The 27,356-nt window shown below is 38.2% G+C and overlaps 1 protein-coding gene across 1 annotated transcript in view; it reads left to right on the plus strand.

Moving 5' to 3' along the window:
* The window catches only part of PRPF6 (pre-mRNA processing factor 6), a gene marked incomplete in the record, with an annotated part of 1,570,595 nt that overhangs the window by 230,546 nt on the left and 1,312,693 nt on the right, over positions 1-27,356 (plus strand). The window contains 1 exon segment of the mRNA XM_044089883.1: positions 6,824-6,986. Coding sequence (XP_043945818.1) covers positions 6,824-6,986 — 163 coding nt within the window.

The raw sequence follows: 27,356 nt of genomic DNA on the forward strand, positions 1-27,356 counted from the left end.
CCCTCCCTCCTTACACATTCTAAATTTCTCACGTGGTGCTTCTCTTTAACTGAAGGGATTGTAACCAGGAATCTTGTCATTACACAACCTCAGTTGTCAGTTTCTCTGGGTCATGTCCTGCTATAGATTATCTGATATTTCTTTTGATGAGATATTGATGTTTTGAAACCTCAGATCAAGTTTGCCTAGTTATATGGAGGAAGAGTGTAATTTTGGGAAGAGGAGGAGCCCGAGACCTGAATCCACAACTTCTAAAAGGCACCTAAGTTGGGTCCCTTTTATTTCTAATCTGTCTTGAGTATCTACATATGCGTTGAAGAGAGTGTGTATGATTGTGCAGATACTGTGTCTAGGGCTACTGCTACAGTGTTAAGGAAGTATGACTGGGTACATAACCAAAAGTTTGCTAATGAAGTAAAGTCATTTAGATGAGGTTTTCTTTAGTCCTTATCAGATCCTTAAACAATTTGACATAGGAAAATTAATTCATGGAGTTTCTAAGATTTTTCAAGTACCCCATTATAAATCTGTCAAATATTCTACTCTGTTTAAAAGACTGCAGTAAGTAATCCATGCCACCTCCTGGCAAACTTGGAACAAAAATGGGATGGCAGGAGGAGACCAAAAAAAAAGATTCCTTTCAGGAAAAGGGACAGACTAATCCTTCAGAATGACTGTTTATAGTCTTTTTCTTCTCTACTGCTCCTGTTTCTCTAAGTATGCCCCAGAAACTCCCTCTCAGTATGCCCTTTGACAGCAGATTGTATCAGACTCTTGGGTGATAAAAGTGGCGCAGGAGGGTTATAGTTGGCACTGCATATACATACCTTCTTTCAGGGGAATTCCTCATCACCCTCTGAACCACACAAGGTGTTGTCTTCGGGTTCTTCAACACTTGCTGACCCTAGGACTAACAGAACCAGTGCCTTTATATCAAAGGGGAAGGGTACTACTCCAGAATGTTTCTGTTTCCAAAAAATAGCTTTCATAGAGTCTAGTTCTAAATCTTTCCTTCCCCACCCCATTTGTGAAAGTACCATAATTCAAAAGGTTGACCCTTAAGACGGTGTTGCCTGTCATCCCTCTTGTGAGTTTTATGGTAACATTAGCTGTAAAGGATGCTTATCACATCCACATAGTCACAGGCTTCACAAAATTTCTGAGATTCTCTGTATCTCGGTCCCATCAGTTTTCTGCATTACCCTTGGGGTTATCTACAGCTCCAAGGTGTTTACAAAATGTTTCTCTGTAGTGGTAGCTCACTGCAGACTGCAAGACATTCATATATTTTCTTATTTAGACAACTTATCTTTGCAGTCTGCCTAGATGTCAGGAGTCCTTAACATGAGTTTCATCTCTCCTTACCAGTTTGGGGCTCCAAGTAATTGCTCAAAAATCCTCCTGGACTCTGTCACGTGGGACTGTGTTTATAGGCTGCCTTCTAGACACTTGTCAGCAAAAGGATTTTCTTACCCAGGAAAAGGTGAATTTTTATCCAGAAGCTTTTCTGAACTTCTACATTGTCAGACTTCTGCAAGAAAATCTCTGTGTATCTTAGTTCATGGCTTCTGATATTCTCATGATTCCTCCTGCCAGGTTACACATGAGAAAAATTCAGTGGCTTTTTAAAAAAAAAACATGGACCCAACATTCATGTCTGCTGGAGTTTCAGATTCAAGTTTTGGATTTTATCAAAAAGCAACTGCATTAGTAGGGAGGGCAAATGGGTCAAAATCCAGGTCTCCCCTTTTCTCCTATGTCCAAAGTCTGTCTGTAACTACAGACTTCTCAGATTTTGCACGTGGAGCTGTTTCTATGGGGGTAAAGGCGCAAGGCTTGTGGAGCACTTCAGATAGACCAAAGCACATAATGTTACAGATGTTAGCTGTGATCCACACCATAAAATATGTCCATTATTGGTGGTATCCAGGATCTCTACAGGGAATTGCAAACCGCACCATAGTGATGTGGTACATAAACAGCGGGGACACTAGATCTTCTGTGAAAGATGATTATTATGGCTAGTGAGGTTGCTCTTCATCATGGTTTTAACCCTTCAAGCATCTTACATTCTATCAGAGCAAAATGTAATTACAGACGAGCTGAGCAGGATCAGGACAGACATTACAAATGGAAATTGAACAAAAGAGTTCTTCAGGAATTGATCAGCTTGTGGGAAACACTTCAAATAGATCTGTTTACCTGCTTTCAAAACAGACAGCTGAGCAAATTCTGCACTAGGATTCTTTGCAAGCAGGCCAGGAAAATAGATACGTTCTCATGCCTGTGGTAGGGGATGTTACTTTATACATTGTCACCCTTTCTACTGATTTCCAGAGAAATTCTGGAGATTCAAAAGGACATTCCAAAAATCATTGTAGTGAATCCCTTTTGGCCCAGGCAACATTGGTTCTCCCTTCTTACGGAGCTGGTCAAGGGGAATTACCACAAGCTTCCTCACAGACTGGACCTACTCACACAAGATAAAGGGAGTTTGATACACCCTAATCTCAGCTAAAGCTAAATACTACCTGGATGGATGACTCATTTTCTATACCTTTTGGACACCTCTTTCATGATGATATGCAGCAGGTACTAAAGGAGGCAAATTCTGCTACTAGGAAGTCTTACGTTGGCAAGTGAAAAAAATGTTCTAGTTGATACATAGCCAATAACCAAGACCCTATCGGGGATTATGTACCACTGGTTCTTAAAATATTTGTGTCACTTAGTTTCCTCTGTCCTTTCATATTCCTCTATCAAGGTTCATCGGTCAGCCATTTCAGCATGTCTGCCCATGGATCCTTCCCTTTTGTCTCTGTTTTTTGGTAAAACAGTTTATGAAGGCAGTTTTATATCCTAGGCAGCTTTTAAAAAAGGTGCCTCCTCCTTGGGATCTTAATTTTACGCTGAAAAGGTTATTGTTGCACTTTGAATGAGCTCATCAGGCTGATTTAAGGTTCTTCACATGAAAGATTTCTTATTGCTGTGACATCTGCAAGAAGAGTGGATGAGTTGCAAGCTTTCATGATGGTCGAACTCTCTCTGGCCTCCCATAGGGATAGGGTCACATTAAAAACAAGTTCCTTATTTATGCCCAGATTTGTTTCAGAATTTACTCTGGAACAAGTCATCAATCTTACAGTGTTGCATTCATATCTTCAGAACCAGAAAGAAAGGATTCTACATACTCTGGATATGAATAGGCAGCTCAGGTACTTTCTTGACCAAGCTAAGTCATTTAGAAAAGCAGATCAACTTTTTGTTTTATATGATGGGACAAAGAAAGAACAACCAGCATCAAAACAGACTGTTTTGAGATTGTTGTCCTCTGCTATAATTTTTTGTTATTCACACCATGACAGATCTATTCCAGGCAGTATCAAGTCACATTGTACTAGAGCCTTTGCTTCTGTGATGGCATACTGGAAAGAGGTGGACACTAGAAGCATTTTAGAGCATCATGGTCCTCTGTATATACATTTTACAAAGCTATACAAACTGGATTCCTTTTCCAGATCCAGGACTGGCTTTGTTAGGACTATTCTCCAAGAGCTGTTTGACCCTTATCCTTCTTCTTCCCTCCAAGTTGGATAATATTTGGTAATCAACCCATATAACCAAAGGCTACTGCAGTAGTGAGAATGATGAGCATAGTTGTGTAAGTTGCATTTGCCATAACTGTAGATGTTTGAATTCCACACTGCTGCAGTAGCTATACCCACCCTCCATCCTCCTACTTTTGTGTATAGTTAGTTGTTGGGTATAATGTTATTTGTTACTTTTTGTGTCTTTTAGAAGTTCAGAATAAGTAAACTCTTTCTCTCTGTATGAGCAAGAAAGACCTGAAAATTATATACCCTATTGACTGCTGATTTCCCTCCAGGGGGCTGGACAGTCAGCATTCAGGGTGTAGGTGCAGGAGGGAGTCTGAGCTTTGTGAAGCTGTCCAGTTATTGTATCCTGGGCAGGATACAATCCATATAGCCAAAGGCTACTGCAGAAGAAGATAATTTGAACATCTACTGTTACTGTAAATGCAGTGTACACAGCTGTACTTTCTACTGTACATAACCCACCATGCTGCATTGGTTGCATTACTCCCTGTGGTGCATCTGGTCTTTTTTTCTTTCTTCCTGCTCTCTTCCTACAAGCCCTCTCCACTGTTCTGTTCCTCCCTTTTGTCTGAGTGCTCCTCCTTTCCCACTCCCCACCCACCCTTACTTTCCTTGTGCTTGTTCCTGCATGGAAACTTTGGGCTGTCACTCTGTTATCACTTATTGCTGTTTGCATCTGGTCTTCCATTTGCACTTTCTTTTTCTGGTCATCTCATTCATGGCTGCACCTTCCCACTTTCTTTTATGTTACGGTCTGTCACAGTGCTTGCTTGTATTCTTCTCACAAGCTCTGGCCATGTCCAATTGTCCCCCCCCCCAATCTTGTCTTATTTAAAATCTGGTGTATATTGAGATATATGGGTTAGAAGGAGGTTAGCTATATATGTCCCTCCCTCCCCCAGCCCTGTCTTACCTAACATCTCTCTCATATTCTATTGTATACTAATGTTCTTTATAAAACAGATGTACTGTACTAACGGCAAAAACTGCAGTGTTCTCTACACACTGTAACCTATTTACTTTACTCCTGAAATCTCCATTTTTGCAATAGTTAAATAAATGTCATTTATATATTTATTGCATTTGTTAACCGGGAATGTTCACTGGGCCTAAAAAGAGCCCATTTTGAGTGGAGGCCCGGGGAGAAAAGCTCCACAAAGTTACATACAAAGAAAATAGAATCACATAAAAGGAAAAGACAATCACACAGTACAATTACAATGCATAAAAACTGGAAATAGAAGCAACTGTGAATAAGCTAGTGAATGATTACAATGGAGCATAGAGTGTATTCCAGAATACTTGAAGGTAATATATTTGTGGGAGCATAACTGTGAGGAGGATGAATACAGAGTAATTATAGTAGGAGAATAGAAGTGCAGAGGTTGTAAAGGATAGGTGAAGGACATAACATCCTAACATATCTAAACATATATCTTTCTACTAACTCTGTATATTCAGTTTTAGTGAATGTTATGTTGGTCATTTCAACTGTAACTGTACATTCACTTTTCATGTGCATACATATCGGATTTAATGAAAAATGCCACTAGTATATGTATGTAAAGTGAATATCTTCTGTATTTTATATTTGTAAAAACAGTACAGCTTTTTTTTCTCCTTTTACAGTGAAAACCCATTTTTATGTTATTCTATGTATGTATTTTTTAGTGTTCTTTGTGTTTACACATGTAGTGGCTTTGGAGCTTTTTTTCTTAGGCCTTCGCTGAAAGTGCGATCAATCCCAATGGGACTTTCCTGGTTAAAAAAAAAAAAAAAAAAAGATAAGTAATCCCAAACCCTAATGGGGTTCTAAATCTTTATCGGCCTTTTATCTAGGCTTGAATGTGAAAGCATAATGTGATTGTCATACAACAAGGATGAGTAATGGAGAGCAAAAAAATTTTTTTAAATATTTAATCAGAGTGTCTAAGGCTTGTCTAGTATAAGCTACACAGGAAGGTTAAAAAGCTGATATCTTTTTCTTTAAGCTACAGATTAAATTGAGAAAATTTAAAGATCATGTCTTCTCTCTCACACACACACACACACACACACACACACACACACACACACACACACACACACACACACTGTGTTCACATGCATCTTTATACATGTAAACATTTTTCTATCTGAAAAGAAAAGTTTGTTTTGCAGCCTTTAGAAAATTACCAAGTTTTAAAGATATCTTCCAAACGCAGAAGAGTAAACATACAGAGTTAACAGTCTGACAAAAAAATGAATCATTAGGTTTTCTGCCAGACTGTCAAATTAGCATTTACTTAACTAATACACAATTACGCAACTACATTAATCCAGTATAATTGGAGCCCAGAATGACATAAACACTTTCCTCCTAGCCATTAATGTTAATGCCGTAAACATGGCTCCATATGTTTATTCTTCTCTGTTTGAAGATATCTTTAAAACTTTGTAATTTTCTAAAGGCTGGAAAACAAACTTTTCTTTTTACACAGAAAAGTGTTTGCATGCTCAAGGATATATGTGAGCAGTTGTATGTGAAAAGAAAGTTTCATTTGCGCCTTTAGACATGATCTTTAATAAATGTCTATAAAACCATCTTGTTTAAATGCATGGGATTGAATAAAAGCCTTAACTGGTGTTTGGTGCTGAGGTGTACCTTGAGCACAAGCAGAAAATTAATAACTTTATGTACAGAAAGGGTGGGAAAATGTGCATCTTTATAACTGGCCTCATTAGACATAGCTGAAGTGCAGACAATTTCAGGTCTAATTTTAGACACTTAAGACGAGGATAAATGACATAAGATTTTTTGTCAACTCTTATTTTTGGGTACTTATTTGAAATATTTGATTTGTTTATTAAAATGCCTTGAGTGTAGGTGCTTTCGCTGAGTGGATACTCCTTTGGGTTATGGCTTTGGTGGAAACTGAACAGGGTTTACTTGCCTGTATTAAATGCTGCAGACTGGATTAAGCTGTATGTTCATATTGAGCAGCTCTTAACTTCTTAAAATGAACAAGGGACAATGAAGTTTCACAGATACAGTAGTGAAACTCTTTGCTGCATTATTTGTTTTGCTGTTTAAAAAAAATTAATGTGCATGTAGTAACTCGTTTTTTGTTAATGTGTGCTTCTGAAAGACTTGCACAGCAGAAGATATTGTGTGTCCATGCTGTTATCAGACTTGTCTGAACTGTTTATTTCCTTTTCCCTTTCAGAGTGAAGATGTATGGTTGGAAGCTGCTCGCTTGCAGCCAGGTGATACTGCCAAAGCAGTGGTTGCACAGGCTGTACGCCATCTCCCTCAGTCAGTTCGTATTTTTATTAGAGCTGCAGAACTGGAGACAAGTATTAGAGGAAAGAAACGAGTTCTCAGAAAAGGTAATCAAGAAAATATATGCATTTAAATGACCTTCCGAGACCAGAAGCTTGCATAATAAAATATGCTTAAATTCTGTTTTTCAGTTTAACTTTTTGATTAAAGTTTGCCTGTCTGTTAAGAGGTGTACCTCTGTACCTGTGCAATTTTGGAGAAAATGTAAACAGAAGCACAGTATGGATGCTTGGCAGCTCTTCTAAAAGGCCTTGCCTTTCTGGTAAAAAACAAACATGTAACACACCAGTGCAACAGAACTAGGTGAAAACAAAACCAGAAGTGAATATTTCCTATAAAAAAAAATTACAGCGTCTTCACTTTTTATTAAGAAGTATTTTAACATGTTTGCACATTAAAACAACTGCCCACATTGTATTGCATTAGAAATATTATTTTAATGGGTTTGCATGATCGAGATGAAAACAGTAAAAAAAAAAAAAATGTCTTGTAGGGCAGTAGGTGCCTGAAAGAAGTAAAGTTGACTGGTTGTGCTGATTGTTTTTTCTAACTGAATTTTAGGAATGTCTTATTTTATTTATTTGAACACAAGTTATAAGTTTCAGTCCCTTTAGTTCTAAACATACGAATTACATTGCTTTACTTTTGCTGCATTTGCCTCAGACACCATGTTGTGAAGCATTACTTATAAAATTATCTTGCAAACCAATTTACAAGTTCAAAGTTCAAGATCAGTACTCAGTATTTCTGAAGTTTGCAAATAGAAAATTCTGCAGAAGTTTGTTTGGTGAGGCTGATTAGCTGAATATTCACAACATTTCTGTAGGTTGAAAGAAAATCTTTTGTAAAAATAGCATGTTACAAATAAAATGTAGATTACTCCTATATGTGAAAATAAAGAAACCAGAAGGACCATGTTTTTTTTTTTTGGTGGGGGGGAAGGCTGGATTCCAGAACAATTTACTGTCATTTGCAAGGTACTGCCCCAGGTTTGTGAGACTTTTCAGAATGTGTGTAATTGCAAAAGAACGCTCATCATGAGATATGCAGATAATGAAGTGTATATTTCTTTACTGTCCTGTTACAATTTTTACCTGTTATTACAGGGTAACAGTTCCTGTTGATAAGCGTATGAAAAAATCTGCATTGTATGCCTGAAAATCCAGACCTACTAAATATAGCAACAATGTACGTGAGAGTTGCCATAGGAGAGGTGAAGAACTGTGACCATCTGTTATATATCTGCATGTGATGAACATGACTTTAACTGTGCTTGTCTGTATTTTAATAGTGTACTGTATACATTTAAGGCATGGCTCAAAACTCTTCAGTACATGGCACTACTATATACTACTACAGTATTCTATATTTTTCATCACATCTACAGCAACTGTGATATGTAGTAAAATGCAACAAACTGCTGCCATTGTCTGCCTGCTGGCATCTCCCTAAACATCTGCATTGTAGAGCAGTCCACAGCTTTGATTCACATTCACCATCATCACTTGGATGTTCATGATGATGCATTCTGCCCTATAGTCAACATCAGAATGTAAATGCAGATCACCTAGCCCATTAATGTTGTTTTATACCAAACTGAGAGAAGATTCCAGTTATCCAAAACCTGTTTCTGTCCCACCTGTCATAAGAATCAGCTGCATTCTTGTACTTCTTTCACAGAAGCTTGTTGCTGTTCAGCAGAGCCTGCTTTTGCAAATACAGTTTCAGGATTAAGACTTCTAGAATATGTGGCAGTGCTAATTTATACTGAGTCATTAACTCAGCATCTCATTATCTTGTATCAGCCAGTATTAGATCCTGCTTTGCTTCTTCTTCTGGCTTTTCCGGGTTAGGGGTCGCCACAATGGATCACCCGTCCGCTCATGATTGGCAGTGGAGTTTTACGGTGTCGAGTTGCCAGCCCGGCGCCCAGCCTTCCACGGAAGGTACACACACACACACTCACGCCTAGGGCCAATTTAGTGTGTCCAATCCACCTACAGCATGGGATGTGGGAGGAAACTCACGCGACCACAGGGAGGACATGCAGACTCCGCACAGAAGGCAACCCAGCCAAGGATCGAACTGGAGAACCTCTTGCTGTGAGGCGACAAAGCTAACCGCTGCACCACCGTGGCCGCCGGTAATTAAATATATAAAACAGTAGTGCAACAAAAGTAGGTAAAAAACAACAAAAACAAAACCCCTATATATGGATGCCTTTCTGTATTTCATGGAGTCTGTAATTATTCATTTTGTCTACTGATTCACATTCAGTATTTTGAGAGTCAGGGCAACTTTTCTTGGGATTATAGCTGTGCGGTTTTGTTGTAAATGCTATGCCCCATTTTGTTCAACATGAATAGGTAGTGATCTGTTTTCATAGTTTTTTTTATTTCTTTGACAAAGTTTGCTGTAGTCATTGTGTTTATTTCATCAATTTAGGGCTTGGCAGGCCTACAATGTATATATTTAACTCCTGTGAACAAGCTAGTGGTCTGTGGTGTTTTCTAATCCTTGTGTATAAAATGTCATTAAATAAAAATTCCTTGTACCAGATTACTTGACACCAAGATTTCTTATGGACAAAAGCTAGCTGTAATTGTTTAATTTATGAAGGAATAGTGTTTAAGGAGCAACATGCTTATCTTTGCAGTACATTTTGCATTAACATGTATATTTTATAATATCTTGCATTCTGTATATTTTTCTACTTTGTGGTGGTCCAGTCTTGACCAGGCAGTTTACTAGAGGATAGGTAGATAAAGTAAGTAATATATGTTGGAGAAACTTTCACCTCCTGTTAAAATATACTTGCACTCCATTCAGGAGGTTCTACCTCCGTGAGTTCATCAGTGATACTGAAACAGATCAGTCCATCTGTGGTATGTTTAGCAGTACCCATCAGTCTTCCTTGCTACTAACCAGTGAAACAAATCTGCACTATTTCATTCTGATGTCAACAGACTCCTGTTGTATTTTTTATTTTATTTATTTATTTTGACATTTGTTAACTGGAATAGTCTGACTAGCAGAAATAACAGTAAGTACAGAACGTTTCAATTACAAGATAAATTCTAATACAGAGGCAAGTGAAGATACAAAAAAATCTCAAAGTACAATAGCAAAAAAATCACAGGTAGTGCAATATCCAATACTAGAAGTCAGTGGTGGCTACTAAAGTTGCCTATACTTCTCAGGATTCAGTACAATGTAGAATACATCAGGAAGCTCTGGAGTAAATAGTTCTGACTCCAGTAGAGTAGATGAAGGCAGTACATAGGGTGACTAGAAGGGACATTAGAATAGAGAATAGTGTCATGATAAAGTACTAGGGGTGGTAAAAAGTGGATTGGGGAAGTGGACTAAAAAGAGCCCAAGAAATAAGGGAGCAACACAGTAAGAGGATTAGTTAGGGCTTTGGTGGGAACAGATCCAGGAGTTTGTTAGAGTTTCTTTTAGAGCATTTTTGACGTTGTGAGTATTAGATATAGTTCTAATGTTCAGAAGAAGTTTGTTCCAAGCTGCGGCGATGAAATAGCTATGTAGATGCTGACTGATTGTTCTTTTGGGCTTAAAGATTTAAAAAAGAAACTGGTCAGAGCTCCGGAGGGAGCGGTTGGGAGTATAGAAGATGATGAGGGATGAGATGGTGGGGCAGGAGGTAGGTTTGTGAAGTTGGAATGAGTGAGAAGCAGTTTTGCTAGTATGAGCCAGTAAGGGAATTCTAGTCGGGCAAGGAATTTGAGAGAAAGGCAGTGGTGTGAGTTTGTAGGGTTGGTTGACTTTTGTTATATGTGAATTCAAGCGTAGACTTCAGAGAGGATTGTAAGTTGGTTAATATCGGAGAGGCATAAAGTAGACTGGAAAGAAGGTAGGAGTAGACAAGGGAGAGTCTAGAGTCCTTGGTGAGGAATTTTTTTTTCTATAGAGTAAGCCCAGTTTTTGGTGAATAAATTTAAGTTGATTATCAATGATCGCGCCCAGGAGCTTTTTGTGTGTTTCTATGTTAATTGCAGTGTTGTCAAGAAATGTGATAGTAAATGATGGGATTTTCGGAGGAATAAAGGAAGGTTTTTTTTTTTGAGTTGATTGTCAGTTAACCAACTTTCAACAGAGTTGAAAGAGTTTTGGGTTAAAGTGCGGAGTTGAGAGAGATTATCAGAAGTGGAGATGATTGTGGAATCTTCTGCATATTGTATGAGAGAGGAGTGAGAGCAGGAAGTGTGGAGACAGTTTGTCTTTCGGCTTTTCCCAGTTGGGGTTGCCACAGTGGATCACTAGTCCATACATTGTTTGCAGTGGAGTTTTTACAGTGTCTAGTTGCCAGCGTGGTGCCCAACCTTCACAGAAGGCACATACACATAGACACGCACGCACCTACCTGCATGTCTTTAAAGCTCACTCGACCACAGGGAGGACATGCAAACTCCGCACAGAAGGCTCTCCAGACGAGAATCGAACCTAAGAACCTCTTGCTGTGAGGCGACAACACTAACTGCTGCACCACAGTGGCCGTAAGTGTGGATACAGTTTGTGAAGATATTAAATAGCAGAGGTCTGAGAATGTAGCCTTGAGGTATTTCCACATTGACTGGGAGGAAGGGTGAGAAGGAAGAGAGCCACTAGATGGACTGCTGTCTATTGGTGAGGTAGCTATAAACCATTTAAGAGTAGGATTTGAGAGGCCAGGATTAGGCAATTTTGTGTGGAACTTGGGATGAGAGAGAGTGTCAGAGGCTTTGGAGAGGTCTAAAAATAAACAGGAAAACTAGTTTATTGTTATTTCTGGCTTGATAGATAATATGAGTGAAGGAAATTGGAGAAGTAGTTGCACTATGGTTAGGGTGGAAGTTGTATTGGGTAGGCGTGAGTAGATTTTTCAAAAGAAGATAATCCAAGGCTGCTTGTGTATACATTTTTTTTAAGTATTTTAGAGAGGGGGATAGAATGGGTATGGGCCTGTAGTTTGAGAGGTCAGTGGAGTGTCCTCCTTTATGGATAGATATGGTGTAGAATTGTTTCCAGCTAGAGTTGTCTGCTGATTCTTGAATAGATTGGTTGATTAGGATGGAAATTGGGTAGGCTATAGTGCTAGCAGCAGGCTTTAGGAAGAGGGGGTGGTAGGTTATCTGCTGAGAGGAGAGCATGGCTTTAGTTTGTTTAGAAGAGATTTTATGTAAGCAGTGAGGACCGATTTGAGTGAGAAGGTGGTTTTATGGGTTGGGGGGTGGAGGGATTGGAGACGTGACTATTTTAAGTTAGTTTACTGGTGGTGTCAGTGGAATGAGAGTTAAGGATAGTGGCAGTTTCTAGGGGAGATGATAGGGCAAGGGTTGGGAATGCTAAGGCTACTTGAGTTAAGATTCTTGTTGATGGTGTTCCAGAACTTTTTAGGATTGCTGTGAGGTTAGTTTGAGGTTGTAGAAAAGTTTTTCTTGTCATTATTAACATGTTTTTTTACTCAGATTTTGGAGTTCTTTATAGGTTTGGAGGTGAACATAGTATCTAGTTTTTAACCGGTTATTCCAAGTGTTCTCCCTCTTGTGCATTAGAGTACGGGTGGACTGTGAAAGTCAAGGTGCAGAGAGAGATTTTATCCTAATTTTCCAAAGAGGAGCAAGGGAGTTGAGATATCTAGAAAAATGTGATTACATTTGTGTATGGCATCCTCCAGGAGTAAGTGTAGTAGGACGTACCAGTTTATGGAAGAGCATCTATTGTTGAACTCAAGGTTGAAGTTAGAGAGCCTGCATCAGTCTTTGTTTTTATGTGGTCTAATTTGTTGATGGGAGTATCTTTGAATGCAGGTTGGAAGATGGTCACTTATAGAATCCAGGCATTGTTTTGGGGCTGTGATATATAGGTTTGGATTGGATACAAGGATCCAGTCTAGGATAGAGCTCAAATTGGTTGGGTTACTATAGTGGGTAGGGGTAGAAATTAGTTGCGTAAAACTGTGGAGATTTATTTACTAGGGTGAGGACAGTCAGTGGTCAGGGTTTGCCAGTCAGTGTTGACATCACCCAGAATTAATATTTCATAAGATATATAGTGAGATTCAGGAGAGAACATGTTCAAGAATGAGGATGTTATTACGTGAAGGGATTTAAATAGCAGCAGTCGTATTTTTTTGTGGTTAAGTTTGCAGTTTACTATGAAGAGTTCTGCTAGATGAAAGTTGGTGGGTAAAATGGACAAAGAGAACAAGTTTAGTTGCTCAGAGTAAATTATAGGTACACCTCTTCCTTTTTTGTGGGCCCTGTCCAACTGGAAGATATTGTATCCAGGGGGAAGGATTTTATTGTCACTGATGTGGGATTTAAGCCAAGCTTCGGTGAGAGTTAAATAAGGTGAATAATGGGCAATCCATGAGTAGTGGACTTTGCTGACTTTGTTTAGTATGGTATGAATATTCAGTGAGTGTATGGTTAAGCATTTGGAGGTAGTATTGGGGAGAGGGGAAGATAGGGGTGAGGAGAAGCTGTTGTTATTAGAGGGCCAGGAGTCGGGGGGGGGCAGGGGGGTGAATATCTCCTGACAGCAATAAACATTTGGTGATGTGTGTTAGTGAAGAAATCTTAGGGCTGAAGTTGTGGTATTTGGGCTTAGTTTTGAGGGTGTGTGAGGGATGGAAGACTTCTTTGATCTTGAGTAAGAGAGGATTGGATGGGTAAAACAGAGAGGGTGTTAAGAAAGAATGGGGTGTTTCTAAGCCTTTATTGGATGAGTAAGAGTAGGAGGAAGGTTTTAAATTAGATTTTAATTTGTATGATCCTCCCTTGTTTTAATTAAAAAAGATTGCTAGTCTTGCACATTGTAGGAATTGTTATATTTTCCTACAGCTTAGACAATGTCACTAAGTGCCAATCACATGGGTGTCACATTATCAAAGTACATCTTCAGCATTCTGTATGACTTGCATAAGCAAGAATCGAAAACAAAACAGGATTGGGTGTTTTTGTACTCTATTTAAAAAAATAAGACATTTATTTTTAAAATAATACTATTATGTAATAACAGTACACCATAGTAGTGTTGCTGGTAATTCATTTATTTACACATGATGGAGGGATCATTAAATTATCCACACCTTACCATGGTTTATTGCCATAACATACTTTTATTTAAAAAAAAAAGTGTCAAATGCATGTTTGCAGCTGAGGCAGTACAGTTTGCTGCTTCTAAAGTAGTCTCAGCAGTTAAAGTGAAACTGCCATTTTGTTTATAAAACCATTGTTGTAACGTACATATAACAAGCAGCAGCTATTGCATTAAAATGATAAACTACATTGTTAATAATATGTGAAGCTTGTTGAAACTGCCAAAGATATTAAAGACATGCTTGCTGAAGAGAGTGCAGGCTTTGAACATATACTTTAGTTGTTTATTTTATACTTCTGTTTAGCATAGTAAGCTTATAACCCTTGCTTAATCATTTGTGCAGTGACATTGCATGCTTCCATCGCTAAGAGTAATCTCATCACACTTTTTTAACGTATGGTGATGTAATTTTATACCAGACATGTAAAAGTTTTTATTGCAAGGTTTGTATGCTCATTACCCAGATGTTTTTGCATGCGAAGGTTAATTTCACATCATTGTTTATAAGGAACTTTGGTTCCTGTAAAAATTATTTCCTGACCCTGAAAAGTGTTATCAGCTGTGTTTATGAGGCGCTGGTAAGAAATAGCTTCTTTGTGAAGTATCAGATGAAATATTTAATGCTTGACTGAGCTAAAAATTGATGACTGTATTGTACTGTAATTAACTGGAAACAGCTGAAATGAGACTGGAAGGAAAGTCTCTCTGTTAATTATGCAAACTTGTGCTAAACAGGTGCCAGTCTCTCCTTTTTGGGCCCAGTCTTTTGTATTTTTTAGAATGAATTCTGCAAACACTGTAGTTCGGTTAATAAGGCTTTATTAGATATTAACAATATTCAGATATCCAAATACTGTCTTCAGTTAGTCTGTAGAAATTCTGGAGTGCTGATTAACAATAACTTTGTTATAAATATATCCAAAATTTCTGCACATATATTCTAATAATATCAACTGAAACAGTATTTTCCTCCTGAATAGTATGAATATTTAACTTGACTTCTGTGGTCAGGCTCGAGTGTCTGTTCTGTGGTTCAAAATCTAACTTTCTTTCTGAAATGCAGGATATTTAATCATTTATATATCAGTCCAAACTAACTGACTTCCTGACTTCACCGCCTCTTTCTGAAGTATATTCTCATAACACCAAAAACCCTGTAATGTTTTACATGCCTCTCTAGCATTGGTTTCCCCAAGCTTTGTCTTGCATGTGCCTTATCTAGCATTGTATTGTAAGTACATCTTTCCCTTGAGAAAGGAACATTCTGTATTTTTGTATTTCTGCACATCTCATCCTTTATCTTTCCTGTCTAATGAATCGTCTTTCCCTGGAACTAAATGCATACTGTATTTTCAGGCCTATTATTCTACCTTAATGTTCTTTGGTGAATTCACTAACAATACCCTCAGTCTAACAGCTCCTCCTGAGGTCCCTAACGAAAGTTTGCAGGGACCTTCTTTTGCAGTTACCTTATATTTGTATTGCTAACTACTGTAATCTGGTTTGAATTTACAGCTTTATGCCACCTGACTCATAATCTGAAAATAATTTTTCTCTATCTGGTAAATAAACTTGCAATTTCAGTTTTGACCACGAGATGTCAGTTGAGCATTTATGGCCTGGCTGATTGAAGTAATTACCCTATTAACTAGATTCACAGTCTTTAGAGTCTTTTAGTCTAAGTTCTAACGTATGTGTGACACATCTAAAACCTGTGCATTATTCTGAAAATCTGTGTGTCTTAATTTTGCGGTTTTTAAAATTGATTAAGCCAGGTAATAACCTGTCTCTGAGTCTTTTAAGTTAAACAGATTACAAACTGTCAACTCTGCCTATTTTTCTTCCCTATCTCTGTATGCTGTAGTGGTAAAATTACACTGTTTATTGCCTATGTTTTTTACCTTATGAACTGGTAGCATATTGTACCATGATGTCTCTCTGATAGCAAATTAAACATTTTCCTGTTGTCCATTGATTTAAATCTTCAAACATTGTACTGTTTAGTCCATTTTCTTTTTTGTTGTATAGCCTATCAAGTATGATAGCTATTTTCTGAAGATTAACTGAAATTGGCACTAAAGGGATAACTTTATAACTGGTCTTGAAGAGTAATTGCCATATACTGTTTTAACTAGTGTCTGTAAATTCTCCTCTAGATTTGTTAATAATGCTGTTTACCTTTTTAACTTCTATGTGCTGTAATAGATGTTGGCCTTGTAAATTTGTCTGAAATATTCTATAAATATTTATGGCCTGTAATAGGTTAAGATCTGTACCAATGCATACTCTTGTCTTTGTCTTTTTAACTTTGACTAATGTACAATAAAGTGCACTGTAGTCTGTATATTAATTAACAAGTTAAGTCTGCCCTGGTATACCTTGAGTGTACTGCATTTGCTACATATTCTTTAGTTAACTTATCCTGATAAGCCTGTTATAAATAATTCTGTCACTTTACCCTTAACTAATGACTGTACAAATGATTCTGTCACTTTACCCTTAAATTTAATGACTAAATAATATAGTTTTGTTACTTTATCCTTAAAACTAATAACTTAATAATGTGAATGATGATGCAGTAGAAATGCATGATGTAATAAGCCTGTTGCAGATAATTGTCACTGTACCTTTAAAACTGACTGAATAATGTGAAGCAGAAATATATAACAGAGTATTAATGTTTTATTCTGAAACTGGACTGAAATGTATTATACTGAACACACAACTGAGTATGAATGTCATATTCTGAATCTTGACTGAAATTTACATTACTGGACATTTAAAATAAAAAATAAAATAAAATTAATTAAATTTAAAATTATAATTAATTAAATTAAAAAAATTAAATAAAAATAGCTGTGCATAAATGTTATAATCTGGAAACTAAAGTAATACTTAAAGAATATCTTTTGCTGGTGTTACCTAAACATAGATAAAAGCATGACTGAAAACTGGTAATGTCGTATTCTAGAAACTAAGCTATTAGTAACTTTTCCTGTCAGTATTGTCTGAACATAGATGAACTGAAAACTAGTACTGTTGTACAATTGTCTGAAAACATAAGAACATTTACATGCTTAATATCTGTTTTGACATTGTTACTTGAACACAGATGACTGCGGTGGTGGTGCTGCGGTAGCGTTGTCGCCTCACAGTAAGACGTTATCCCGTTCGATTCTCAGCTAGAGCGTCTTCTGTATGGAGACATGCGTGAATGGGCGTACCTTCGTTGAAGGTTGTGCATCAGAGCTGGCAACTCGGCACGTAAAAATCTACTGCCAATCATTAGCGGACCGGAGTTTCGCTGTGGTGACCCCTAACAGGGAAAAGCAGAAAGACACAACAACTTGAACACAGATAAAGAATAAACTGAAAACTAGTACTGTTAATATAACTGTCTGAAAACATGAGAACATTTACATACTTTAACTTGTACGTTTTGACTTTAAACAAACATTGAAGAAATAACTGAAACACATTTCTGCACCAGAGCCCTTGCCAGATTTTACTCTGCATTGTCCCAGTTACTGATAAGGTATTGGAAGGCCTGCTTTAATGTTCAAGTGTCCTTTATATAGTTAGGGCTTTTAAACCTGTCTTTGTTATCTGTTGTGCAAGGCTGGGTAGCTAGTTCTTGATTGTATTTAGTATCAGGTCCTTAAAATAACATTTTCAACTTTTAACAATTATAAACTGATAGCATTACATTTTTCTGTATGAAATAAACATTTGCTTGTAATAAACTCTTGCAAGTCTGTAAGAAAACTGATAATATACTACAGTGACATGGAAAGACTGTAGCTTTATTATTAAATTAAATAGAAACTTCAGTGACATTGTTTTTCCCATCATAATCTCATATCAAACTAAATTACTGTATTATTATTTTAGCATTTTTTTATTTCTGCACCTCTATAAAATTAATCTTAACTGTTGAACTTTCTACATTTACTGTCGTGACCCTCCGGTCCTAACATGCTATTTTGTGTGTGAAACTCCTCCCACTGTCTTAACATTGCCGCTTTGTTTAGCTGACGTCATTTAACTTTTCAGTACTACTGAATGCTGCAAGGGTTTATTATTACTGTCTACTATTTTCTTGGATAAATAGTAAGTACTGTAACTGCATAAACTATTAAGAATACTATTTCCTCTTGCGGAGCCGGACAATAATCTGATCTGGAGTGCTTGGTAAACTGCAATTTCTGCATGAAGTATATACAATTGATTACAGACACCTTTATTACTAGAGTTGAACTTATCTGATTCTAGAAGTTTACTTGTCTGTCTTTTATGAAAGTATATGAAATTTCTTTATCTGCGAGTTTATTTGAATGTCCTTTATACAACTAAGTGAAGTTTCTTTATATAATGTACACATTTATTAGTAGAGATAAATTGATCTAATTCTGGAACTGTATTTATCTGCCCTTTATACAAGTATTAAGTAGGGAGTTGAACCTGTGGCTTTAATGACGCACAATATTTATGATGCGTCTTTGCATTCATGGAATCTGAACTTTTAACTGTACTGTCACTTTTAAAATGTAGCATTGATTTTAAATTGTACATTAAGCTAGCAAAACATCAAAATATTATTTATGCACTGCAGCACTTTGCTACCATAATACAAAGATCTTAACGTCTACTAAACAAAACAATAACACAAAAACAAAACAATAACACAAAAAATTCATTTGTTAAATCTATAACTGTAAACCCTTTATTATGTGAATTAACTTCACTGTCATTTGTGGCATACCCTGTACAACATAAATCCCTACAGTTACCCTTTTTTTTTCTAACTGGCTAGACCCAGTATGTCTTTCTGAGCACTTTAGCTGTCAGCTGAACTGGAATTTATTTTATTTTTAACCCATAAGTCTGCATGTTCCTATTGTAACCAATTTTTCAAATTCTGTACATTTGCGCAATCTATTCCATGTGAATTCTCACAAGTGTCATCTGTATGCACTACTGTACATGCTGTAACATTTTTATTTTTCCATAAAATCTTGTTACTGTAGTCTAAAACAACATACAACTCTGATGACATGTCCTTACCTAGTATGGAGCTCTTATACTTAGAGCAGTTAGCCCCTGTAATCTTTGACCCTTTAAAGCCTGACAAAACTACACTTGTGTCCTCTACATTATTCCATAATTTTCTGTAAACAATGAAATATTGTCATTTCTTTTAACCTTAAACAATGACAAACAAATGCTCTGGTTTGGTGCTGGACTGCCAACACCCTTTATAGGTAAGCTAAAAATCCTTTGTTAATAGAACTAGCAATGGAATGCATATTTTCTTTACTTTGCTCTGAAACGGTAGTTTGTGATGAAGTCGTCTGTATATTTACTTTATCAGACTGATTAATATCTGCTCAGTTATCCACCCTTAGTGCAATATTTGCACTGGCTTATACAGTATTGTTACTTAACTCAGTACTTTGAATTACATGTGCTGTATCATTACCACTGATGTTTGAAAACTGTAAATCAGAATTACTGACAGAAGCTGGCTCATTCTACAAGTTATGTGATAGTGTGTCTGTTGCAGTGATTTAATCCTTTTGTGTCTGGAAAGATGTAACACTTGAACTAATAACTTTTTAACTTTAAATGAACATTTCTGGAACACAATTTTTTTAGCCTGTTTTACCCAGTTTTTAACTTTAAACCTAACATTTTTACTGCTATCTTAACTGTATAAATATTACTTGCATGTTTATACAAAAGGTATGCAGGTGACTTTTACTGATGTATTTAAACTTTTCTGAGCTTTTTTTTTTTTTTTTAATCTAAAAAGTGCATATAAAGTCTTTCATAATGTTGCGATTCTGGAAGAATGTGTCCTGTTGTCTGCAGCTTTTTAAACTTTTCTTGTTGGCTGTGTGACATCACACTGGAAACTTGAAGTACATTGCTGTTAACTGGATAATGTATTTGCTGAAGGTTGTAGATTTTCTGAAGTAGTGCTGGTCTGTTGAAGGTCTTTGAGGCTTTTTCTGAAGTGAATGCTGGTGCTCTGCAAATTGTTTAACTGCTACAGTTAGATGTAGAGGTACGTCGTCGTCTGCTGTAGCTATTTTCTGTATGAAGTTTACATCTGGAATATTAGTGGTGTTTTACTGAAAAGTCTGCTCTGTAAGAAGTAACTGTAGTGCTGTCGACTGTGGTCTTATTCTCTATGAGTTCACTGTCTTGTCTCCCATCTGGAAAAACACTGGTGTGCTGTGGAGAAGTCTGTTGTCCTGAAGTCTGTTCCATAGAATGCATGTAGTCTGACAGCTGATAAGGTTGCTTTGAATGAAACCCTGCTCTTTTGCATATTGCTCTGTAGAACACAATTAGTCTGACTGCTAATGCAAAGTTGCTATGGGATTTTGAAACGTAACTTTTACTGCTTTTTGCGCACTGTTATGTTTGGAGTGTTCCCACGCTTAGGTCTGAGTGTTTTCATGCATCAACGGCTCTTCCATTGAGGTAACTAGCTAGCTATTCCTGCCAGGACTATTGTATGTATATGTGGAATAAACAACATGTCTCCTGTTGCTATTGTTAACATAATATTGCGAATGCTGCTTTCAGTTTCATCTGTTATATGCTCAATGTAGTTAATTAATGTAATAGGCCTTGGATTATTTGACTATTGTAATTGAAGCCTGGAATGCCTTGTTCTTCATCAAACCCAATGTGAAATGTGCTGTTTTAAACTGCATTGTTTTTTTAGCTGAATTTGCTTTGTATTAGAATGACTATTACCTGGGCCCATTACTGTTTGTTTAATTTGCAGGATAACTGTTGGCCTATTTTTACTTTAAAGATTTTAAACCCTGTTAAAGCACTCGCTCTCGAGTGACTGCATGCTAGGATCTTTAATCGCTGCCCAGTCTGTGCCCAGTCTCTCCTATTGACGCCGCTGGCTTACAGTATGTGAAATAGTTTCTTGTTAAAGATTTTAAAGTCTGTTAAGCACTTGCTCTTGAGCAATAGTGCTTTTAGTACATTAACTACTGCCCAGTCTGTGCTCAACCTTCTCTATTGATACAACAGGTTTACTGTACATTAAACCTTCAATGTGCTGTTTAAGCACTCGCTGTTGAGCGTTGTGACTATTGTGAACCTTAAACTGCTTCCCAGTCTGTGCTCAGTTTTTCCCTATTGATAGTTTGATTATACTACTGCTGAATCTAATACCCCCACCATGTAAACTGCTGTGATATTGTATCTGTTTAACTGTGCTCATTTTTCTTAACTGAGAACACTGCCCCCTATGTTTCAACTTTATTGGTGATATATGCCAAGTGTTTTTTAAATGCTTAAACTCTAGTTGGTGATGCATTTTAAATTACTCAGCTGCCATACTGACCGTCCCAAGTAATGCATTAGTTTTAACTTGCTAGCATTTTTTTTACTAAATTATAATATTTTACTGCTATTTATTTGCTTGTTCTGAGTCCTGCATTTACTGTATTATGTCTAACCTTTCATGATAAATTGTGATATTTTGCCCATGATACATCTGTCTTTATACAGCATAGCTCTACTTCTGTATACTAGATTACAACATTCTCCTAGCGTTCCTGTCCCCCTCTTAGTTTCCTTTGATCCTAGTGTTCATGCATACCCTCATCTCACACCAATCCCTAGGCTATTCCACCATTTTTTTAATCTGAACCCATCTAACTTTTACAGCTTTTACCCTATTGCAGATACTGACAAATTGTTACCGTGCTAATAATTGGTACCTATCCCTTTTCTTTACAGTTTGTCTGTCACGTATAAATTACCTGGGTGTTTCCCATCATTCTATGAAGTACCCTGGCTTCCTGCCTTTAAAAAAAAAAAGCTTCCTAAACAGGAATCCTGCAGTGTTCTCAGAAACTACTCCTGCCTTTCTCCAATAACTGCCTATAATATGTATGTTCCCCATACATCTTTACCTGTTACTATTCTATGCTCGCTAGCAGCAGCAGACCTCACTCACCCCTCCTCTCCAAGTCCCTCCACACACTTCTAAGTGCTCATGGCCCTTCCTGCAGTTGGACGGTTTGACCACTAGGTGGGAGCATCTACCCACTGCCAACCATTCATAGGTTCATAGGTAGACACTAGGCTATCTGCCCTAGGGCATTTATAAGCCTAGCCAAAGTGTGTTTGGCTTTCACCTCCCTTTTAGATTAGTTTACTGTGCCTCTGTCTAGCAGGGACACAGAAGAGATCTCAGGGGTAAACTTACCATCTCCCATCCACTCGTTAAGATTTTTCTTGAAGAGGGTCAGTGAGGGGCTCTGTCTAACATGAATTGGGATTTTGTTCCAGAGTGAGGGGAGCCTCTGGGATATGAATCTGTCCCTCCAGCATGTCCTATTTATTGCTGTGCTGAGGTTTAAGTCCCTGCAGCGTGTACTTCTAAGGGATTTGGATTTCCTGAGGTGGAGCATGTCCATTAATTCTGGGTTAGACATGGCCTTGTACGTCAGGCATAGATCGCCTCTGAGTAAGTGGTAAGCAACTGAGTAGAGCTGGAGTTCCTTTAGTCGAACTGCATAGGGCATATGTTTGAGGCCATTGATCCTCTTGGTGAGGTACTTCTGGCGTCTCTCCAGTTGCTGCAGGTGTCTGGTAAGGTAATCCCAAATGGGGCATTGTATTCAATTATGGGCCTGATGAGTAGAGGGGCACAATGACCTCTCTTGATCTAGATGTGAACCCTTTCGTGATAAGGTGGGCTATATAGAAGGTCTTTCTAACCACTTTGGCAACATGATTGTCAAAGGAGAGATTACTATCTACTTGGGTCCCCAAATCCCTAATTACTTCTTCTGTACTTAATTACCTATGTGGTAATTTGTGGGCACTTTGTTTTTCCCAAAGGGGATGACTATGCACTTTTTGGCATTTAGCTTGAGGCCGTGGTTCTGGCACCAGGTATCCGTCTCTGTGAAACCCTTTTGGAGGATGCTTGTGTCAGCCAGAAAGTCGATTATAGCTCCCAGTTTGCAGTCATCTGCAAACTTGGTCAGCCATAGTCCTCCCGTGTTAGCCTGTACCTCAGAGAAGCATATACCGAACAAGAAAAGTCCCAGGACTGAGCCTTGTGGGATGCCACTTGTAACTGGTTTAGAGTCTGACATGGCACCTGCAATTCTGACCATGTGGGTTCTATCTCTGAGCCAGTTTGCAACCCATCTTGTGACACAGAAGTTGATATTTAAGCTGGTGAGCTTATTTATGATGCTCGAGTGGGCTATTGTGTCGAAGGTCCAGGTAGGCTGTGTGGACTACCTTCCTATCATCTATGGCCTTGGTAACTTGTTTCAAAGAAGTCAACTAGGTTTAAGAGGCAAGATCTGCCATTAACAAAGCCGAATTGGGTAGAATCCAGTGTCTGGAGGTTCCCAATGTCTTTGTTTATGAGTTCCATGATGATACGCTCCATAGCTTTGCAGACCACACAAGTCAGGCTTATAGGGTGATAGTTCAACATGGCGCCACCTTTGTGGAGCAGGACTACTGTTGTTGTACGCCATTCTTTGGGCACATATCCTGACCAGACTAGTCAGGCTTATAGGGTGATAGTTCATTGTGGCACCACCTTTGTGGAGCAGGACTACTGTTGTTGTACGCCATTCTTTGGGCACATATCCTGTAGTAAGGCTGAGTTTGAACAGTGACTTTATGTGAGGGTTCAGTTCTTCTTGGAGCTCGTGTAAGACGCAGTCCGGGACACCATCCGGTCCCATTGATGCTGTGTTTTTTGCTTTGGTGAGGGCAGCTTTCACCTGTGCATCTGTGATGTCTGGGAGGCTACATTCTGTTGGGATAGACATTTGCTCTTTTGGGGGGGGGGGTCTTGTAAGGCATGCAGTTATATATGGTCTACACACTTGATTATGCATCCATTAAGTATGGAATCTATGCATCTGTCCTTTTATGCAGACTGTTGTACGAAAAATTTGGTCTATATGGCTAAGTGTAATGTATGTGTTTCATGTTACATAGGGAAGACAAATCATATGTTTAAAGACAGGATTTTGCAGCATCAGAGTGATATATGAAATAATAAACTAACAAATGCATTAGCGAAACATGTGTCTGAAGCTGGTATGAGTCACAACTTTAAGTTCTTGTTATTATAGAAATTAAATGAAAGTTTAAGGGAAGGGGATTTGAGTAATGAGACTGAACTTGCTGAGTTAAAATGGACTGTCAACTTTAAAGCATATGTGCCACCTGGTTTGAATAGTGCTGTTGCTTTAAAGCCTCTCCTAAAGAAGAGGGGCTTAGTTCACTGATAAGTGTTAGCACCCAACAATTTAAATAGTTTTTAATTAAATGGAAGCTTTTTTGTATTTAAAGGTCTGTTTTTTTCATACTGTTTGTCAAGGTCTGAAGAAGCAAGCAATCGTGAAAGCGCTTACCTGTTAATATTTGTTTTTATCTGTTTTTTTTTTGGAATTAAAGTGCTCTTACTCTCAGCACTGGGCATCTTTTTGTTTGCTAATCTAAAAACTAAATCATTTTCTCTCCAATAAATCTTAGGGATATATATGACTTAAAATTGGCAAATTCTCTCACTTATACTCACTATTCCTTTAGATTTGGAACCCAAACAAATATAGATACACTCCCCTACCCCGCCCAAATCTCACCCACCCCAGCACCTCTACACATGTAGACAGTAAGTGGTTTACCTACCCCCTCTAACCCCCAATCAACTTATTCCACTTCACCCCTACTAATTAATCTACCCCTCTCAATTCAATAAATCCAACTTCACTTACTGCAGCCCATCCCAGCACCAAATATCTAACTAACATCCTCCTACCAACCTGAACAAACACCATGCCTACTAAATCTTCCTTATTTCTAACTCTGCTACTATTTCTTCTCACACTGTGCTATCTAAGCTGTCTCACCAGACCTCTTAACACTAATCACTCTCCTCCTATTCATTTAACTAATCCATGCTACACAAAACCCGCACACTCCTCAACCTTCATATCCTCCTGTCTCTTCAACACCAGTTTACTCTTCCTCTATAAACTCAAACCAATTTCCAAAACTACAACTGTCATCCTTATTAGTACTACTACTACAAAACTAGTAACCCATAAACCAGATAGTAAGCTGTCTAAACACCCCTTTTCCCATATTTGCCAATTCATCACCATCCTTCTCTCCGGCGATATCCACCCAAACCTTGGCCCTCTTCCCCCTAAAGTCTCAACTTCCCCCTCTCATTCCCCCCACCTCACTATTAAATCCCTCCATTTGACAGCTCTAAATATTCAGAGAATATGTAGTAAGATCCCTAACCTCCATGCCTGGTTTCTCCACAATCGGCCAGATATCCTGTACATCTCCAAAACCTGGCTGAAACCCCATATAAAAGACTCTGAACCAATACCACCCAACTACTGCATAATTAGAAAAGGTAGAACTCATAAAAAACGCAGGAGAGTTGCTCTCCTCTACTCATCCTCCCTCTTAGTTACTCCCTACACCAAACAGATTCCCCAATTCGCTAATGCTGAACTATTTCCAGCCCTACTTCAGATAAACAAACATAAGCTCATCTGCATAGTTATCCTTTACATCCCTCCTGGAGACAATGTCCCAATCCTTGAAGACATTCTCTCTTGGTTTTCCACCACTGTAACCAATGAGACTATAATTTTGGGTGATGTAAATATTAACTGGGCCACTATTCAATCTCCCACAAACCCTCTAAATATAAACCTCTACAACTTCTTCCAATTTATCAATGCCACAACCAGACCTTCCAAGGACTTCTCCACTGGAATTACCCTTGATTGGATTGTAGTTTCCCATCCTCAAATCATCTCTGATAGTGGTACCCTTCGTGACCCACTCAGCGATCACTTTCCCACCTTTGCCCACCATCTTTCCCCTCCTTACAACTATCCCATACCTATATCTCCACTCGGTCCCTAAAAATCTTTAACCCCAATACATTCATAAACTTGCTCAAAGAAATAAATTGGAACCCACTAAAAACTTTATCCTTAGATAATGCCATTACCTATTTCAGTACAACTTTCCTAAACTTGTTAGATTCCTTGGCCCCCCCTGAAAACAAAACTTATTAAAAGTAAATCTGTCCCTTGGCTAACCAAAGACACCTTAAGCATCATGCGACTCCGAGATAAAGCTTGGAAACGCTACCACAAAAACAATTGTAACCACCCTCAAAGATCCTATTTTTCCACTCTCCAGACCAATCACAATGCAAACCCCCAAAAATTCTGGGATGGAATCTCCTCTCACCTTAAACCAGGTAAAATAGAAAACCCCACCCCCAATCCAAATGCTGCCGACATAGACCTAGCTACCCAGTTTAATTCTTTCTTCTTCTATTCTACAGCCAAACTAACATCTACCTTCACCAACCATCCTACTACCTTCACCTACCCCCTCCTACTCTAGTACCTCCACTTCTCAACCTCCTCCCTTCTCCATAAATCCCATCCCTATATCTACTATAAAAAACTACTTCAAAACCTGAAACCAACTTCTAATGCCTCTGATCAAATCACTTTCTATTTCTTAAAGACAGCTGCATAAGTCATAGCCTTTCCCATCTGCATTCTAATAAACCGATCAATCTCAGAAGTCTATGTACCCCAATTCTGGAAAAAGGCTTTTATTAATCCACTCCGTAAAGGGGGTAATAACAATAACACCTCAAACTTTCGACCTATCGCCATCTTATCCCCCATTTCTAAACTTCTCAAAATGCATCCACCTTCAACTTTTACTATCTCGCAAAGAACCACCTTCTAACTCCCACACAACATGGATTCAGACCTGGCCATAGCACTACCACCGCTCTCCTCTCCTTCCTAGAAACCGTTAAGGCCTGTGACTCTGGCCACATTGTATCCACCCTCATATTAGACCTTTCAAAGGCCTTCGATATCATCTCTCACAGCCTTTGCCTTACCAAACTCTCTAAACTAAATCTTTCCCCCCTCCTGTATCAACTGTTTCACCAGTTACCTCTCAAGTAGGCAACGAGCAATAAATTGGAAAGAAGCTACTTCCCCATTCCTCAACACTCCCACAGGAGTACCCTGGGGTTCCGTTCTAGGTCCACTGCTATTTAACATTTTCATAAACAACTTCTATCAGACCATCCCTAATGGTAGTCTCATCCAATACGCCGACAATTCAACTATAATCTGTTCTGCTACCTCCATCTCCGTACTAACAAAATTAACTCAAGATGCCTTCTCCTACACTGAAAAATGGATGCTAGACAACCACCTAGCACTTAATGC

The sequence above is a fragment of the Protopterus annectens genome, chromosome 12.part0, assembly GCF_019279795.1.
Source record: "Protopterus annectens isolate FY-2018-M chromosome 12.part0, PAN1.0, whole genome shotgun sequence".
NCBI lineage: Eukaryota > Metazoa > Chordata > Ceratodontiformes > Protopteridae > Protopterus > Protopterus annectens.